General features: G+C 42.6%; 1 protein-coding gene across 2 annotated transcripts in view; it reads left to right on the top strand.

The window, feature by feature from the left end:
* Nucleotides 1-17749, top strand: part of itgb1a (integrin, beta 1a) — a 36720-nt gene that overhangs the window by 3274 nt on the left and 15697 nt on the right. For both annotated transcript variants that reach the window (XM_049564745.1, XM_049564747.1), the window contains exons 2-3: nt 16916-16982; nt 17344-17429. In XM_049564745.1, the coding sequence (XP_049420702.1) occupies nt 16916-16982; nt 17344-17429 (153 nt within the window). The remainder of the gene's footprint in view (nt 1-16915; nt 16983-17343; nt 17430-17749) is intronic.

Genomic DNA, 17749 nt, shown 5'->3' on the forward strand with positions numbered 1-17749 from the left:
GGCACAGATTCGTCTATTTTTGCAGCTAGATTGCGGGGTGGGCCTTTCTTGGTTTTGGTTTGTGACCTCCAGAGCCAAAACCTTTGCCTTTGCTCCCGTCTCTCCACTCCTCCTCTCCACGTTGGGCTCAAATACACTTCTGGGCCTTTTTTTTTTTTTTTTTTTTTGGAGGGGCTCATGCTTCTAAAAACAGCCTGTGAAACACTGGTGAGGAATGGCACGGTTAAAGCTGACCTCTGCTTGCCAAGGTCCGCTGAGAAAACGAGGCTAAACATGTTATGTCGGTTGTAAATAGTAGCAGACTTCTGCGGCCTGCGAGCTCCGTCATACTGTGTTTATTATTGTGACAGTGTGAAGGTTTAACTGCGAGGGCCTCTGAGTCGGGGGGGAAAAAAGTTTTATGTGCCTTTCATTCACAGAACAACTCAGTTCAAGGATATAAAAGAGTTTGTGTTTAGAAATGTGGCTTTCTTCACTAACATGAACGCTGGCTTGTCTCTCAGCAGCAGAAATGGTCACTGAGGCTTGGTAGTAAAACAGTTACCCACAGAGTATCAAATACTGTTGTTTTTTATGTGTTTTGAGACTTTTTTGCCTTTGGTAGATAGGAGAGAGGTGACAGGAAGTGAACGGAGAGGGATATGAGACAACACGTAACAAAAGCCTTGTTTGACACCAAACACTTTTGGTATTGTACCTTTGGAATCAAAATGGACCCTTCAGACATGGTACCTAGACCCCAGTTGGTGCAGCTGGTGAGCAGTGCTTAAGTTGACTATTTTCAACATGGCAGCCGGATCACAAATTTTCCCATTTTACAGCTAAACAGTGCACTAAAATGTGTTTTTAAAACATTCGAGGGGAGAATTATGCAATGCAGCTGCATGAGACACTCTTCCGCTGTAACTGGTTGTTTTTGGAGTGCCGTGGTTGATTTTAGCAAATGCCATCAGAAGCAGTAGGAAGAGGACGAGGACGGGAAACAAACTTCTATCAGAATATAATGACAGTTTCAGCAAATATGACACAAAGTTATTTCATTAGTTACCAACTGTAGCTTTACCTTTAAATATAAAAGTTATAGAGTGAGCAGAGTGAGTCCAAAGTCTCAGATAGAAATTATTTAGGGCTATTTTAATTTTTGTGTTTCAGAGTAATCGTTGGTCTATAAAATGTAAAAAAAAAATAAATAAATAATAAAATAAATAAATATTGATTATGATTTCCTAGAGCCCACAATAACATGTCTGGTCAACAGTACAAAAACTATGAATAACTAAATAAAATAAAATTAAATTAAATATGACAGATGGGAATCACCAGAGGCTATTATCACAGTACATAAGTCACGATTAGGGTTGGGACTCGTTAGGATTTTAACGATTCCGATTCCTTACCGATTCCTACATTATATTCATTATACTTGCTATACTAAAACAAGCATATAATAAACACAAATGCAATCATACAAATACAAAAACTTTATTCTAACTGTTGCACAGTACAATTAGATGAAAATACACATTTGTGTGTGGTGTGTATTTCAGCAATTTTTTTCCTCCAAAGTAAAACTTTGTCAACATTTGTTTTATCTAAAAAGATAAAGATTTCAGTCTGTTCATCTCACTTCAGCCTTTTTTGTTGCAGCAAAATGTATCAAGTGGACTGAAAAAGCAATTGATTTTAATTATTTTGATAGGTTAACAAAAGTGTAATTTGTATTTGTAATATTTCTAATTAATTTAATTGAAAAAATAGATACTTGGCGTTCATGTAACAATACAATATTACCACACATATAGCGTACAAATATTGTGATACTATGCGATTTTTCCATCCCTAATAGATATATCAATAATCTTTTTCTGTTCTAATGTTTATATTATTATAACAGCATTGGCATTGAAAATAAAAAAGGAGACGAAAAAGATATCCGCCCCTACTGAATTTAATATTTGATATGTGCCATGTAGAATTTTCTGTAAACATGTCCAGAAATGTGATGGACACCAATGACAGCATTGCCAGTGAGTTTATTTAGCTGATTTTTAATAGTTTATCTTTTAATTTATGAATTCTACTATCATATATGTTATATTCTAACATTTAGAAGTATTTTTAAGCAGTGACAATAAAAAGAAAAGATTCTGTTTAATAATTTTTTGACATCAGAATTTGTCTCCATACCTTTGATCATTAACTGATCACTTCCCATGTGCCTCCCCTCAGCGCCCTACATACATGAACACATAGAACCAATACAATGCACACACTGTTTTCTGCGTGTGTGTGTGTGTGTGTGTGTGAGAGAATGTGGTCTGTCAGACGCTGACATCTCAGGGGTGTTAAGTGAGTCACCAGCGGCCCACCAGTTCAGAGACAGAAACACAGTATAGCACTGTGGCCTCATGGATGGGCTTCGTTAAAGCCACTCATTACACTTGGAAATCCCTCTATTTATATCTGATGCAGCTCGATTAAAGGAGCTGATTGTTCCTGACTGAACCCGCACTGTATTTTTGGGGTGACGTCATTCCCACAACACACAGTTGAGCATAATAAGTTGACCAACTGAATGAATAGATACAAACCAACAGTGCACATATCTTTAGTTCAATAGACATCATGCGTAAAAGAATCAACTGTTCCCATGCGCTAAATCAGTGGATGTCAGGAAGCGGTACCACAACAACATGATATCTAATTCACTCATTTATATTCAGCACCAGCTGTATAGTTCAGGGACATCAAGCTTGACGAAGACTCTCTATAGTAAGTCTGTCGTTTTGAGGAAGTGATACCGCAGAGCTCAAACACAGTTTTAGAACACGACGTTCAGTCAGTGACCCCAAAGAACGTCTTGAGAATTAAACATGACATGTGTTCCCGAGAGGAAATGCATGTATGCAACTGTTTCAGCTGCACAGTTTTCACTCTCCCATGGCAGCGGAAACGGAGGCCCTCTGGTTCAAGTGTCAAGTCTGTGGCCTAATGTGAGACAGCTGAGTGTCATTAATGTGCCAGTTTGCAAGCGTTCGAGCCTTTAGCAGAAAGACAACGGAGGTGTCCACAGCTGGGCCGCTGCCGGGTTCAAATCGGATTAAGACGGAGCTTTGACAGCCTGGGACATACTGCAGCCATTTCCACAGTCTTTATGACTTGCTGGCTTCTGTTGGACAGCTTGTGTGCTGTAGTTTGCACTCGGTGACGCTGTTCTCATAAAAGGATGTGGCTGGTTTTGCCTGACGTTTCCTCCACCGTGAAGCTCACATTTGTGGTTTGGAGTGAATTGTCTCGACAACTGTTGCATGGATGGAAATTTGGGGCACACATTTATTCCTTCTTTGGGATGAACTGTAATAACTTAGTGATCCTTTAACTTTTCATCTAGCTTTGTAATCACATAAAATAATTTGACTTATGACCACAGACCTGCAAAACTAGCATGACATAACACCACCATGAGGTTTAGGTGTACTTTGTGTTGTGCTAATGAGCTAATGAGCAAGTGTTAGCATGCTAACACTTTAAGTTAAAATTGTGAGTAGGTAATCATTATACCCTCTAAAACAGGGGTGTCAAACTCATTTTAGTTCATGGGCCACACACAGCTCAACTTGATCTCACATGGGCCGGACCAATAAAACCATCTCGCAATAACTTATCATCGTATCATCAGCTCCAAAATGTTCCCTTTTTTGTGTAAAGAATTACAGGGGTTTCTGTGAAGTGCTGTAAAGCTTAGTTGATTCAAAACACACATTAAACACACATTAAACATGGCTTAATAGAGACAATTTCAAACACAAGCACACAAATCAGCTTCACTATAACTCGCAGCATTCACAGACAAACACTTGTCTTTATCTGGACACATTTTCCCCACAAATACAACATGCTAACGTTATTAGCACAAGTCTATGGCATTTTACATTGTATAAATTAGCCTAGCAGCTAGCTGGCTTTTTTCTCTTCTTTTATGAAGCCAGGGACAACAGCAACATTTAACAAAGGTAATGGTACAAAATTTGGCTCCATTACACCTCACAAGGTTCACTGACAAAACAACTGTCTTATACTAAACACGTTTTCAAAACAAATATAACATGATAAAGTTATTAGCACAAGCTTAAGGCATTTTACATTGTATAAATTAGCCTAGCGACGAGCCAAGATTTCCTCTGCTCATATGAAGCCAGGATAAATCATGCACAAGACTTAAAATGATATTTTTGTGGAGGCTTTATTGTCTTCACAATTTATTGTTTCTTTCTCTCTGTGAAATTAAAGTAAATTAAAGCTTCGTTTCCACTGAGGGAAATGGTTTCAGCTTACAGAAAAAAAAAAAATTATTCCTCTGTGGAGGTGCACGTCTGGCTACTGCGTAGGGTACGGCATAGGTTTTACATTGACGCACAGCCTAGGCCGCAGGAACAGCGTCGATTTAATGCAGAAGTATAAATCCCGCATTGTTCTTGTCATCTAGTGGGACAGATTGGACCTTGTTGTGGACCGGTTCTGGGCTACGGGCCGTATGTTTGACACCCCTGCTCTAAACATTGGCGTGTTAGCATGCTGGCATTAGCATGACAGTCAGGATGTGTTCAGACAGATAAATGAAGTGAATATCCTGAGCTGTTTTTATTCACCCTCAAACTGTCAGTGTAGTGTACCAACTATACAGTAGCAGCAGCTCTTCTTTAGCAGACTGACTGTTGGGACCATTATCTGTGGAGAAATGGTCTTCGTCCTTGTCTCCGTCCCCACACACAGTTGAATAATCACCTCACTGCTGTAAATATTTGCCTGAGACTGCAGACTGCTGTCATGTATCTAAATTATCCCTCTCAGTGTCTCAGCAGTGCAGGTGCTGCGCTGATTTCTGTAGATCATCCCAGAGAATTAACATCGGTGACAGCTGTTTATTAATGTCCAGTGTATCTTTGGCTGTGTCACTCGCATTTTATCAAGCACTTTTCAAGCTTGTTTAGCTTTTCCCAAAGCTTAGATTACAGTGATGGTCTGGTTTAGGTTTGGGAATCAGACACGCTTGATTCACAAAGACAATATGCTCCCGTTTTGGCAGCTTGCAGTATTTTCAGCGCTCTGTAACGAGTCAGTCTGGTCCTCTCCCCCTCTCCCTCTCTGTGTCTCTCTTCCTTTCTCTATTGAATGCCAAATATGTCATCTTTATGTCTGTAAGAGGGAGATGTGACTGGATTCCAGGCACCACGATACAGGCTTCCTGTGTGATCCTGTTGAGCTTCCTGTGTTTCAGGAAAGGAAGGGCAGAGTCAGCAAAGACCGGGAGTTTGGGGGAAGCTTACTGTACAGCAGATTTAAGCTTCACATGCAGAGCCCTCAGCTCACATTGTCACAGCCAGGCAACCCCACAAGATCCCTTAAACGAGCCTAAATTTCAGCTTGGGGGTTCGTGGTGAGAACTGGATGCTCCGTCCTTCTCTAGATCAGAGGATCGCCATAAATGGTTAAACAGATGGCTGCCTAAAAATGTCATATTTTACAGATGCTTGAGCAAAGCTTGTCTACTTTCAAGTGTACTTTACAATGCAACAGTGAATCAGCATTTCAGCTTTTTAATTTTCTGGAACACACAGACATTTTGCCTTTTCCATTAACACAAGGTTAGTTGTGGGTTTTTTGTGTCTCTATAGGGGTTGAGGCAGATTTGTTTTTGTGTCTGCTGTGATTTCGTCCACCTTTTGGAGTGATTGCAGAGGCCAGGTGGAGAGGAGTCCGAAATAACTTGTTAGCACTGCACAGCTATTTTCAACACAGAGATGCAGCCTTGAATAGTGATATGGACTTGGCCCTCGTCCAGAGGTTGTGGTTTCGCCTCAATTGTTCTGGCTGAACTGCCGTGGGAGGACATGTTGTGATGAGATTTGAATTGTGAACCCTGTTCAATATGAATGTATTTAAGGCACTGAAAAGAAACCAGAACTGCTTAAGTGTTATTGATTTTCAGACTGGAAAAGTCAGAAAGTCCTTGCAAGGCAGAAGCCTCCCCCCTTCACCTCAAGAGGTGTATCTTTAGCCTCCTTCATACAAGGGGAATGTTGGGCAGGCTAAGAGCCAATCTATGTGGCTAAGAGTTTTGTGTGGAAAGTAAAGCATAACTTTCAAAACCAGCAACAAGCTGTCTGCAGAGCTACTCATAACGCTGACATCTAGGCTGCAGCTACCACCCCCATTATTCTGTTAAACTATTAGAGTGGATCATTGAGTGTCCCGGGGCTGAACCATCATGAAAACTGGTTTTCATACACTTTTCATAGTGTATATCTTGAATAAAAAAACACATAGACCACTTGTATTATCATATCAATGACTTTGTGTAGCCACACCCTATAATACAATGACATTTCACCATTTTAAATCATTAAAGCAAGACCGTTACCTTTGAAAGGAGATCACATAAGCCATAAAACACACTCTGGGATTGCTGCTACAACCTACAAATATGGCTCCATGACTCGTGCTAACTTTGCACCCATGAGCTCTGCTCAGGGAAACAACAACATATATCGGACCAAGCTGCATGAGCCTCCCACAGCTTTCCAAATAAACATGATTTTTACACGAAGCACTTCAAACACTTTCCGAGTCTGACCGAAAGTAAACACAGACAGTAGCCACCTGAAACGGCCATCATGGCTAACTGCATGGCGATCAACATCTGGGGCAGCTTACCAACTGATCATATCACCGTGCATATTCATCCCTGCACATTCGTGTCAGGCAGGCTTTCACTGCAATTGTACTGTCTTCTCATGCAACTCAAAAAAGCTCGATGCAATGGCGTAATATCTGCCTATCTAGTTCAGAGAGCTAATGTGACTCACTGTTCGTGGTTAGCTCGTGTCCTAGTTAGTTGATGGACTTCCGCCTTCATCAACCACTTCTTTATTTTTCTCTTACCAGTGCAAAGAACAGAAGTCCACCAGTCAAACCCCAGCTGCAGAAAGGCATATCACACCCAGAAGAGTCTCATGGTGGCTAACTTTAGCGAACTTTAGACCAGTGGTTCTCAAACTTTAAACACCACATACCATCTGAGAAAATACAAGGCTCTTTAAGTGCCACCATTAAGACCAACATAGGTGTTGGTCTTAATGGTGTTGGTGTACTGAATTCAGCTATGGGCAATCAGTGCAGGAGGCAGGTTTATTCCTAATCAGAAGATTATTTAATGGTGACTGTTCTCAACAGAACTGGCACTTAAACTCTTGCGCACAACTCTCATACACGGCTGGGGCCAGCCTCTTGTCAGGTTCTGTGGAGACTTCACTGGCACTGCTTAAGTGGCCACTAGCGCTTTCGCTCGGTTCATTGTCATCCACTTCAGTTTCAGCTGGGCTGCTGGAAATATTCTCCTCCTGACCCACACTTCTCTTTCTAATAGTCACCGGTAGGAGCCACGATTGAAGTGTTTTTAACTGTTCTTTTTACCTCAGCTTATCTTGCCATTGCAATTTATCATAATTATGTGTGTGCCACGTTCAAGAATGTGTCGACATAGCAGGCTGAGTATTTTGATACTATCATGTACATTTAAAAACAATTACTGATTCATTTCTGTAACTGCTTGTCTTAGTAGGGGTCGCAGGGGGGGCTGGAGCCTATCCAAGCTGATAGTGGGTAAGAGGCGGGGTACACCCTGGACAGGTCACCAGTCTATCGCAGGGCTGACACATAAGCCCTGTTTCCAGTATAGTACCTTTGGAACCAAAAGTAGCCCTTCGGACATGGTAGCTAGAGCCTAGTGTTTCCACCACAAATGTTACTCTTTCATGTGGGCGGGGTTGTTGTTACTCTCTTCTCCGTCCAGCATTCACTGTATTTACTCCTTTATCAGTCTGCACAAACAGGCTGCAGTGAGAGTCTAGGTACCCCAACAGAAGGGGGACCAAAAATGGGGACTGTACAGAATGGTTCTATCGGTACATCCACAACTTTTCACAGTGGAAACGGAAAAAAATGCATACCGAACTGAACTGTACCAGAGGGTTCGGTGGAAACGGGGCTGTAGAGACAGTCAACCATTCATGCACACATTCACACCTACAGCCAATTTTAGATTCACCAATTACTATAACTTAACCTGCATGTCTTTGGACTGTGGGAGGAAGCTGGAGTACCCTCATACCACTAGAAGGAGCCCATGTACTACCGGTGGTACACACACCATAAAAATAGTGGTTAAGATAGATAACTGCTGTGAAATGGACATTACTGAAGTCGGTTCACTGTCTTAATGACTCATCTGTATTTGTTAAACTGTAACTGAAGTGTCACTGATAAACATTTCAGTGAATGAATGAAAACAGAATGTGCTGTTAAACTTTATTTGTCTCTTCTAGCCTTGGCAGCTGTTCAGCAAATGTTAAATATTCTCACCCAGTGTGATGCCTCATTACTCTCAGGATATTCCTTCGCACATACCTGTGGTATAAATTTAGTAGAATATGCCTAAGGTCCTATCAGTGCTGACATTATCTTGTTAGCTAATTTTACAGCTGTACGATTTCGTTTTTATCATTCCAGTGCCCTAGATCACTGAACCTTTTTCTCGAAATGTGAAGACAGAAATAGAGTCTGATGTCATTAACACACATCTGTGTGTTTCTCTTTGAGGCTAAAAATAAAGGATGGCAGACTGAATCCGACGTGATGGAAACTCCTTGGCATTCCTGCTCCTCGCTCACAAGTTCCACTCTAACTTTAACTGTTCAATACAGTTATTTTCACGTTGCTTTCTATCTGACAAAGCTTCTTCTGTTGAGGAGTAGTTCGAAAACTGGAATGCTTTTGTAATGTGGAAACTATGATGACATTTTTCTAGGCATTTGTGCCTTCACTCCTATCTCCTGGAGTATTTTACCCTTTTTCTTCGTCAGTGGAAAGATCATGTTGGATTGTCTGCCTGTATCAGCGTCCTCGAGGCAAAGAAGCACCAAAAGATTAAAGACATCAGCGTCTGCCTCATTAGTATTATTTATCACACGGAGGCTCTTCTGGCAAAGAGGGGACGGTGAGTGGGAACACTTTAAGGATCAGACCCTCTGTCATGGTCTCAGAGGGCAGCCTGATTCATTGCTTTTGTCTGCTATGAGAGGGCCCTCCGGAGGGTAGTGGGAGGTGGTGGTTGTGGTTGTGGTGGTGGTGGGTGGGTGGGGGGGGTGGGGGGGTTGACAGAGACACAGACAGACACTGTTTGGTATTCTCCTTCAGTTCTGTCGGGCGGCTTGTACGTCTCAGAGCTCAGACATGTTCCCCGCTCTGCACTGTTTGAAGGGTATGTGAAGTCAAGGGGCCACTGGTTTGGCTTGGCGCACAGCAGACGGAGTGAACTGAGCAGTTGTGTGGGTGGTATGATATATAAGGGAGACGGAGGAGGGAGAGGAAACAAGGGAGAGAAAAAGGGAGGATGGGAGGATAGGATGCCAGAGATATGGCACAGACAACAGTGGAGTGACTGAATGCATCTTTTTTTCTTTAGCTCTGCACACTTGCTCATTTAAACGTAGATTCCTTCACCAAAATTAATATAAAAAAAAAAAGGCCTAAACAACCACACCATTACTGTACAAGTGGAGGAGGGAGGATTAGGTAAGACTAAAGGGCTAACTCAGCAGAGGCAAGGAAAGTCTGTAAGTTCCTTTCCTTTGGACTTGAAGCAACCCTTTCCCCCTCAGAGTTATGCACCGCCCTTTCCTGTTTTTCCTTCTTTTCCATTCCTTCTTTTCACGGCCAGAGAAGAACAGCCATTCTGAGCAAGGGAAGTCCAGGCCTTCTCCTACAAAAGAGCGCTGTGACTCTGAGCCGCCAGCTTCTTTACTGCTGCAGTGCATGCTTTTACTGTGTCTAGCTCCCTGACTCTGCTGGTCATTATTCATGGCAGCGCTCGCTGAAGTAAGTACTTCTAAGCACTTGCAAATGCAGCTCAATTTAAAGGAAAGTAAATCCACTTCACAGTTAAGGCTTGTGTGGCTCAATTACACTGGTTTCTCTGCATCGGAGGTTTTCACGTGGGGGGTTCAGAAACCTTCAGAGGTTCTTTGAGTGAACACCTGGGGAGCCCTAGCTCAGAAAGAGTCATAAAAGTGTATTATGATATAAGGCTGGCTGACCCCATTCACTTAACTTAACTGTTGAATCTACAACAGGGACAGACTGAGAGAAGAGTCAGCACACAGGAGGTGAAACAGTGGGGGCCTATAGAGATTTGGCAGTACCATTTCTACCACGGGTGCTTTTCAGGGCAGACTGTGTCGAGCTGGTAAAGCTGTGGCTGGAGCAGCTACGTGACCCCCCCCCTACCATACCTACACATCAGTCCACAAACAACCCCCTTCGACCTTTGGTCCAGAACATAGACTGTATCTAAACAAAAACGAAATGACAGCTCCTCAAAAGTGAAGCTGAATCATCTCAACCGCCCCCCTGGTGGTTGGCTGCAGTGTAGGTAATAAAACCGGGCCTCTGCGGGGCAACACAATGGTTTGAGTTGAAGGTGTGACAAAGAATAGTATCAGTAACATTGTTAACACTGTGCTACATTACAGAGAAATACAAACCGTACTAATGAACCTTCATTAATATAGGCCTATATTTTATCTGCAAGTGCACGTCACACACTGAGCGAGCCGCCTGTTAATGACGCTGTGGGCTAATGGGCATGTAGCTACTTCCATGTTTCAGATGATACGTCATGTTTGTAGTCGACCAATGAAGATGAGTTTACATATCACCTTGGGTTCGTCCTTCACCTTCTCAAAATGATCCCACACTTTGGATTTCCTGCCCGACATGTTATTAACTAGCCTGTGGAATAACCGCAGGTACCAGCCCTGGAAATTAACCTGACTCCTGTCTGACTGCTGAGCGTGGACACTTCCTGTGTCTGTCCTTTCAAATTAAATCCCCACATGGTCCAGACATACAGGTTTTGATTTATTTTGACAAGGCACAGCTCCTAATAGAGTTTGGGGGTGGGCGGGGCAGATGAAATCTTGCTGACTAATGACTTTTAGGGTTAACTAATGTTTGGTCGACTATCAGTGGTCAGCCCTAGTTCTCAGGAACCTTAAAGCTAAGTCCTTGGTTGTGTTGTCTCATCTGAGGCAGACATTTTTTTTGTTTGTGTGGAAGTTCCAAAATGTATTGTCCCTACCTGTGGGTAGCTTACACTAACTAGCTGTCTGCAGATATAAGGCTGATGTCGAAAGAGGCAATCAACAGGAGTACATGTATCAGGGATTGTAAAACTGATCATTAAAGTGAAGGTCAGTGCTCTACTTAGTTAAATCATCTAGCACCAACAGTCCCTAGCTGTGTGGGTTAACCTGTATGTTTTTAATATGCATATGCAGCTCTGCAAGTAGTGCTGGTATTTTGTATTTCTTGCTTTTGTGCATGAAATCCTGGAAAAAAATGTGTTTTAATCATGTTCTAGTCTCACATTTTGTAGGGGAAAAGTATTAGAATTGCAAATTGTTGAACTTAATATCTAAATTTTTGATTCAGTTAACTAATTGGTTGATTAAACAGTTGTTTCAGCACTTTCTTAAACTGAATTAATAGCTTCAAACTGGCCAAAGGGCGTTGTAGGAGTCAGGGTGTTACAAATACAGCATCCCTTCATCATGGGTCTCACAGCTCACATTTCCCCAAAGCGCAGTCACAGTGCTGCAGGTTGCTATCCTGGTCAGGCAGCGTTCAGTCCCTCAGGAATGCCTGAGAAGCTCAGCCCGTTTTAGTCACGCACCACAGTGTCTGCCATGCATCACCTTCTCCTGCCAACTGATAGAGCTTTGGAAAGCCCATAATGCACTGGGACGCCATGAGTCACAGCTCAGGTGTGTGTGACAAGTGGACAGGCATTCTGAAGTCAAATGTGCATGTATGCACGCTAGCGCCTGAGAGAGGCAGGAAGAGCGTGGGAGCTACAGAAACTACTGTAAGAGAATAACCAGTGCTGCTCTGTCTTGCTTTAGTCAGCAAACTGTCAGGCATTCATCTTTATTTTTGTGTTTTCCCATGGACAAATACATCTGTGCATTGTGGTTGCCATGGAAACATCTCCTAATAGTCCTCATCCCTCTCTCTGTAGCAATCGTGATCTGTGCCAAACGTTCAAATAGTTTACGGAAACGTACTTATTGGAGCATGCACTTTTCAAACCTCGTATATCAAACTGACTGTTACTGATAGTGATGTCATACAGTGATACAAGATCATGTTTTCTTGGCATTATCTAGCTTGTTTCAAATGGTATGTGGGTATGGTTTCTGAGCATCAGGAGTCTGAGCTTTCCCACAGAGGAGTGCAGTCCAAGGCTGTCGGGGAGTGTTGCAAATATTCAAAACCACAAGTGGTGGCGCTAGAGGAAGAACCACTGGATCACCAAAGTCAGTAGGATTCATCATCTTGGCTCCATGAAAGGATTTTCTAGAGGCAGTTTTGGGCATGCCAAATCAAATCATGCCATGTTAATGACTTGAAGCAATCTCAGTTGACTGAGGGGTCTCTGACTGACGAAACCAATCTCTGACTTTCAAGGGGTATCCCTCAAAAAATGTATATGAATTTCAACTGGATTATCTTATACGGAGTCCTTATTTGGAGGAAGAGAAGTGGAGGCATGTCGTTTTGGCTTGCTCCGTGGCACTAACACCGATACTTCCAATGCAAGGATGCTCGAGGAGATGGGCATCCAGCATTCGTTCGTGCAGTGCTGAGAGAAAATTAGAAACACAAAAGTGGACAAGATCCAAAACCTGATCAGATTTTATTGTGGTGACGTGATGGTGGACGGACTGACCATCTGGCCGACAGGGAGATGTTGCCATCCTTAGAGTCATCTCTCTAGCATGACTAAACTCCCCTCAGCTGCAGCTTGGCGGTGGTCTTGAACATAACCCAGTGTAGAAATTTACTGAACAAATATCCTTTTAATGAGCAGGAAACTAACAGGATAGTCTCTGCTTATCTACTAAGAAAAGGCAGGTTGCAAACCATGCTTTAGATTAAGTTGTGGGTCTGCACAGCTGCGTCCTGTGTGGGTATAACAAAGAACTTATTTGCCAGAAATGTCAATTGTAGCTGAGAGAAAACATGTTTGATTCAGAGAAGCAAATTAATCAAATCAGAACTTATTTTCAGGGCTTTAGCCAGATCTCATGTTCTTCATCAGCACTTCTTGACAAATGCATAAATATCTTCTTCTAAAACGCTACAGACAAAAAGTTTGTTGTAGTGCCCGTGTTAACCAAAACCACCTTGAAATGATGACAAGTTGTATTTACGACTTCTGAACTCTGAGCTTTGAAGGCAACGTAACATCCTGTTCTGAGCCCTTTCTTGGACCGCTCGCTGCTCTCTGCTATATTTTACTGTAGCCTTTTATTGAGCATTCCTCTGTGCAGCTGCTAAGCTTCGCAGGATCGAAGACAACATGGTTATTTTTCTAACTTGACACCTCGCTGGCATTTTGGAGACGTAGTTTGCATTTGAATGATTCCTTGGAGCTGAAGTTGAAACCCTGGCCAAAGCGAGAAGAAAATATCTGAGTGTGTGGTTTTGTTATAAGAGGAATGTGAACTTAAATTCCTTTGTTTTGATTCGGTTTTAACTGAAATCAGTCGTTCATTGTACATGCACGTACGGCACATCAAAGACTCACAATGTCTGAACCTATTTCATGTAAATCAGCGACTGAGGAAATCTTTATTCAGGTCATTACACAAATATTATGGAACACAGCTATTCTCCTAAAAGTCTGTTGGGTTCAGTGTGTTGTGACGGTGTAACAGTGTCAGAACCAGGTCAAATGTGGTATTTATCTCGCACACACATACTGCCCATGTACAGCAGTGGAGATCCAAGCCAGCTGATCTAATCTGGGGGGCTGTAGACAGGCCGTCTGCCCCTCTGTGTCTATATAAACGGACACACACACACACACACAAATGCTCACACAGGCACTCAGGAATGCATCACTCAACACCGCGCACACTGAACGTCAGAGCTTCCTTTACCACAGTGTAAGGGAATGCAGTCTTTTAATGTAGCCCCTATGAATAGCCAGCAACGGCCACTGGAGTCAAAAAGGAAGAAGAAAAATGTTTTCTCGCTGTATCACCGTCTGTCCAGCTCTAATTTTGAACCTCATGCTTTAATATCTAGTGTTGTAGACAACTTTAGCTACTGTGGAGATTCCCGTAGAAATGACTCCCATGAGTTTGTGATTTATGGTCAAGCGGGATATTAGCTTTACATTCCACATGTTAATTAGATTCGGCCCATGCTGACCCCTCGCCAGCGCACCTTAAAGCAACATCAGGCCATTGATTCTGTGTCTCTCTGGAGGAGCCTCTCCAGCTGTTGCTTATTAGAGCTGCCAATAAGCCGTGATAAGAATCCCAAACGCATGTCAGCGCTGACTGAATCTTTTGAGACAGCAGCACTAATGTGGAATTTATAATGATAGCGAGGGGTCACCGAAAAACCTTTGTCCTTAACTTACAGTGCAGACTGTAAATATAACCTCAGCTCTTTGCTCATGATTATTTATAGTCAATAAAGCTGTAACCTCAAACTGAAGGAGGTCTTCTCAGGCAGTGTCTTGGAGTCACGCTAGCAGTTGGTCTGTTGGTCTGTGGAAGACTGAAATATCTCTGAAACTACTGGATGGATGTCAGTTATGTGCAGATATTCATGGTCCCAGAGGGTGTATCCTTAATTACTTCTGTCACCTCCTAACCTTTCGCCTGGCACCACTGTGAGCTTGAGAGGTTTTGGTTTTCATTTATTGGCACCAGCAGGTCAAAGTTTTAATTTATCTACCGAATATCTTCACATCTACCAGGGCTGTAATCAACCTAAGAAAGTCTTAGTCGACTGAAACTCTACCTACTCCTCAACTATTTGATTGGTCAGTGGGGAAAGAAATTCTGCACACTATCTCCACATGCACTCTACCTTACCTAGGGCAAGTTCTCTGTGTTCGGGCAAGTTGAATGCCTTGAGTGAGAAATAAATATGATGTCCACGTCATCTGTGCATGGTATTAGGATTGGGGGCATCTAGCTGAGCTGCATGCACGAGTCTGTCTCACCACCAAGCATTAAATATTGCACACTCTTGAAAGTATTTCTAAGGCTGGCGATACAACATAATGTCACTAGCGTTAAATATTTTTAAGCTGAATGCGATCGAGGCTTACTATGTTGGGGTAAAACGCTGCGCTGGTCAGTGTCACTAGCAGTCCAATCACAGTTGATAAGAGGCAGGACAAAGACCAGCTGTCACACAGGACATTTACAAGCACTGGACAATTAACAGCTGCCGTTTTCAGCTGGGAAAAGACACACTTTGGTGAACACGCCACCTTGTTAAAGTAACAGCAGCGATTGTCCAACCAATGAGAATTTGGTCAGACAAGAGCATATCGACCAGTCAACCAACCAACCAGAATTTGACAACCCAACCCGACAACTACTAAATCAACTGGCACAGTTTGTATACAGACATTCATTGTTCCCAGAGGATGGATCCCACTGAGCCTGGTTGGTCCCTGATTCTTTCTGTAGCATCAACATGAGGTTGAAATTAGTGGTTTTAGTAAAATGCTCAACCAGGCTGGTTGGTCCATCCTTTTGGTCCAGACTCAAATCTTTGCAACCCTTGGCGGGATGGCCATGACATTTAGTAAAGACATGATTTTCAATGCACGATTATCACGGCCAAAAGGGTTCACGTTAACAACATTATCACAGTATCTATAGAAATTTTTGAAATAATTATCATGCTTTCAGTCAAATTCATCTTTAAGTTTGTTTAGTGTGCGTTATGTCTCTTTTTGGCAAATGGGTTAAGCTTTGAATACGAGTGTAAGGAGGCGGAGAGAGTCTGTAACCATCACTCTACAAAACTGTATCTTGAAAAGGCAACTAGATGGTGTTGGAGTGGGAGATAAAGTGAGATAATAAAAACACAGAAATGATGTAAGAGGCAATACTGTCATATGTCTAAGCAATGTTTAATTTTTGAATATGGTTATCATCAGTACCAGTATGTCACATCACTCCTAGTCCCAACTTAAATGGCAGCCTTAGCCGTAACCGTGTTTAGTTCTAATCAGCAAATGTAGCATGTTAATACTCTAAATTAAGACTGTGAACATGATAAATAAACCTAAACATCAGCATGTTTTTCACTATAAGTATGTTGGCAAGCTTTGCTTAATACCTGCTATGTCTAAGTGCAGTCCCACAGAGCTGCTAGCATGGCTGCAGACTGCTCACAAATCAGCCGTTTAGCGCAGAGAGACGTCCGTCTGCTCACTTATCCTCTGTAAGTCATAAGCTTTGCATTAAGAGCACAACAAGACGCATCGATATGGCTGACAAAAGGGCCTTCACACAGACACGGGATCAATAAACACAACCAGAGAGGGGTTGACTCTGGGGAGCTGAAGCTATTTACAGTGAAAGGGATTGTGGGAAAAAGGAGGCTTCAGTCCAGGTCAGGGGCAAGTCACTGTGATTGTGTGTCTGTACTGTAGGCGGATGTGTGCTGCATGTTTGTATGTGAAAGTGGTCCGAATTGAATTAACTGCCTTTTACCCTTTGACCGACTGAGAATAGCCGAGCCGCTGCCACTGGATAATTTATTATCTCCAATCAAAGGCGTTTACACATTCAATCTGTCATCTCTGAGACCCTCTCTCGTTGTTCTGGAGCCGTTTGTCCAGGAAATTATGAATTGAAGCTTTCAGGCTGTGAACAAAGACATCGTCACAAATGACATATTGCTTTTCAGAACAGCAGTATCTCTTTGATGAGACCGCAGCACATTTAGCATATCTTTCCTGTGTGTGTGTTTTCAGATGGACCTGAAGCTGCTCTTGATCTCCACGTTGTTAGGAGTCTTCTGTTTCAGCAGTGCTCAGAAAGGTAAGGTTGGCTGACACACTGTATCGCTGTATCATCATTATTCTGTCACATGATGTCATTTCGTTGATGTCAGCACACATATTAAAAGTTTATAATGATGACTACCTCCTCAGAGGGAGGCCAGCTACTTTATCTTAATGATGTCACTGACCAGAGATCCACCTACGGAGCGCGGAGGATAATGGAAAAGAGGGAATATTCCTCTCTGTCTCCAATTACCGTCGAGCCGCACGGTGTTCCAGATGAACTGATGTGTAAACACGGGGGGCTTAACGGGCTGCTTACTTTGCAGGGCCTGTGCTGTGCCCCAGCTCCCTCTGACTCTGCCTCCTCCTCTCTTTTCTCTTTGTTTTCCATCCAGAGGGGAACGAGTGCATCAATGCCAACGCCAAATACTGCGGGGAGTGCATCCAGGCTGGAGCCAAATGTGGCTGGTGTAAAGACCCAGTAAGTGAATCGAAGCCGTCAGCTATAATCGCTGCTGAGAAGTGCAGTTTGATGCCATTAGGCATATAGCGATAGTGAGCATGTGGTCTTTGACTGTGCCTGATGTAGTGCTGCTGCTATTGATCGTTTTTGATCAATTTTTAAAGTAATCAATTACTTGTTTAGTCTATGAAATGTCAGAAAATAATGACACAAAACACCATAATGTCCCAGAGCCCAAGGTGATGTCTTCAAAGTCCTATTTTTGTCAGACAGTCCACAACCAAAAGACTTAAAATTTACAACAATGGCACCAAAAACAGAAAATCTTCAGTTGTAAC

This window comes from Epinephelus fuscoguttatus, linkage group LG21, assembly GCF_011397635.1.
Source record: "Epinephelus fuscoguttatus linkage group LG21, E.fuscoguttatus.final_Chr_v1".
NCBI classification, from domain to species: Eukaryota; Metazoa; Chordata; class Actinopteri; order Perciformes; family Serranidae; genus Epinephelus; species Epinephelus fuscoguttatus.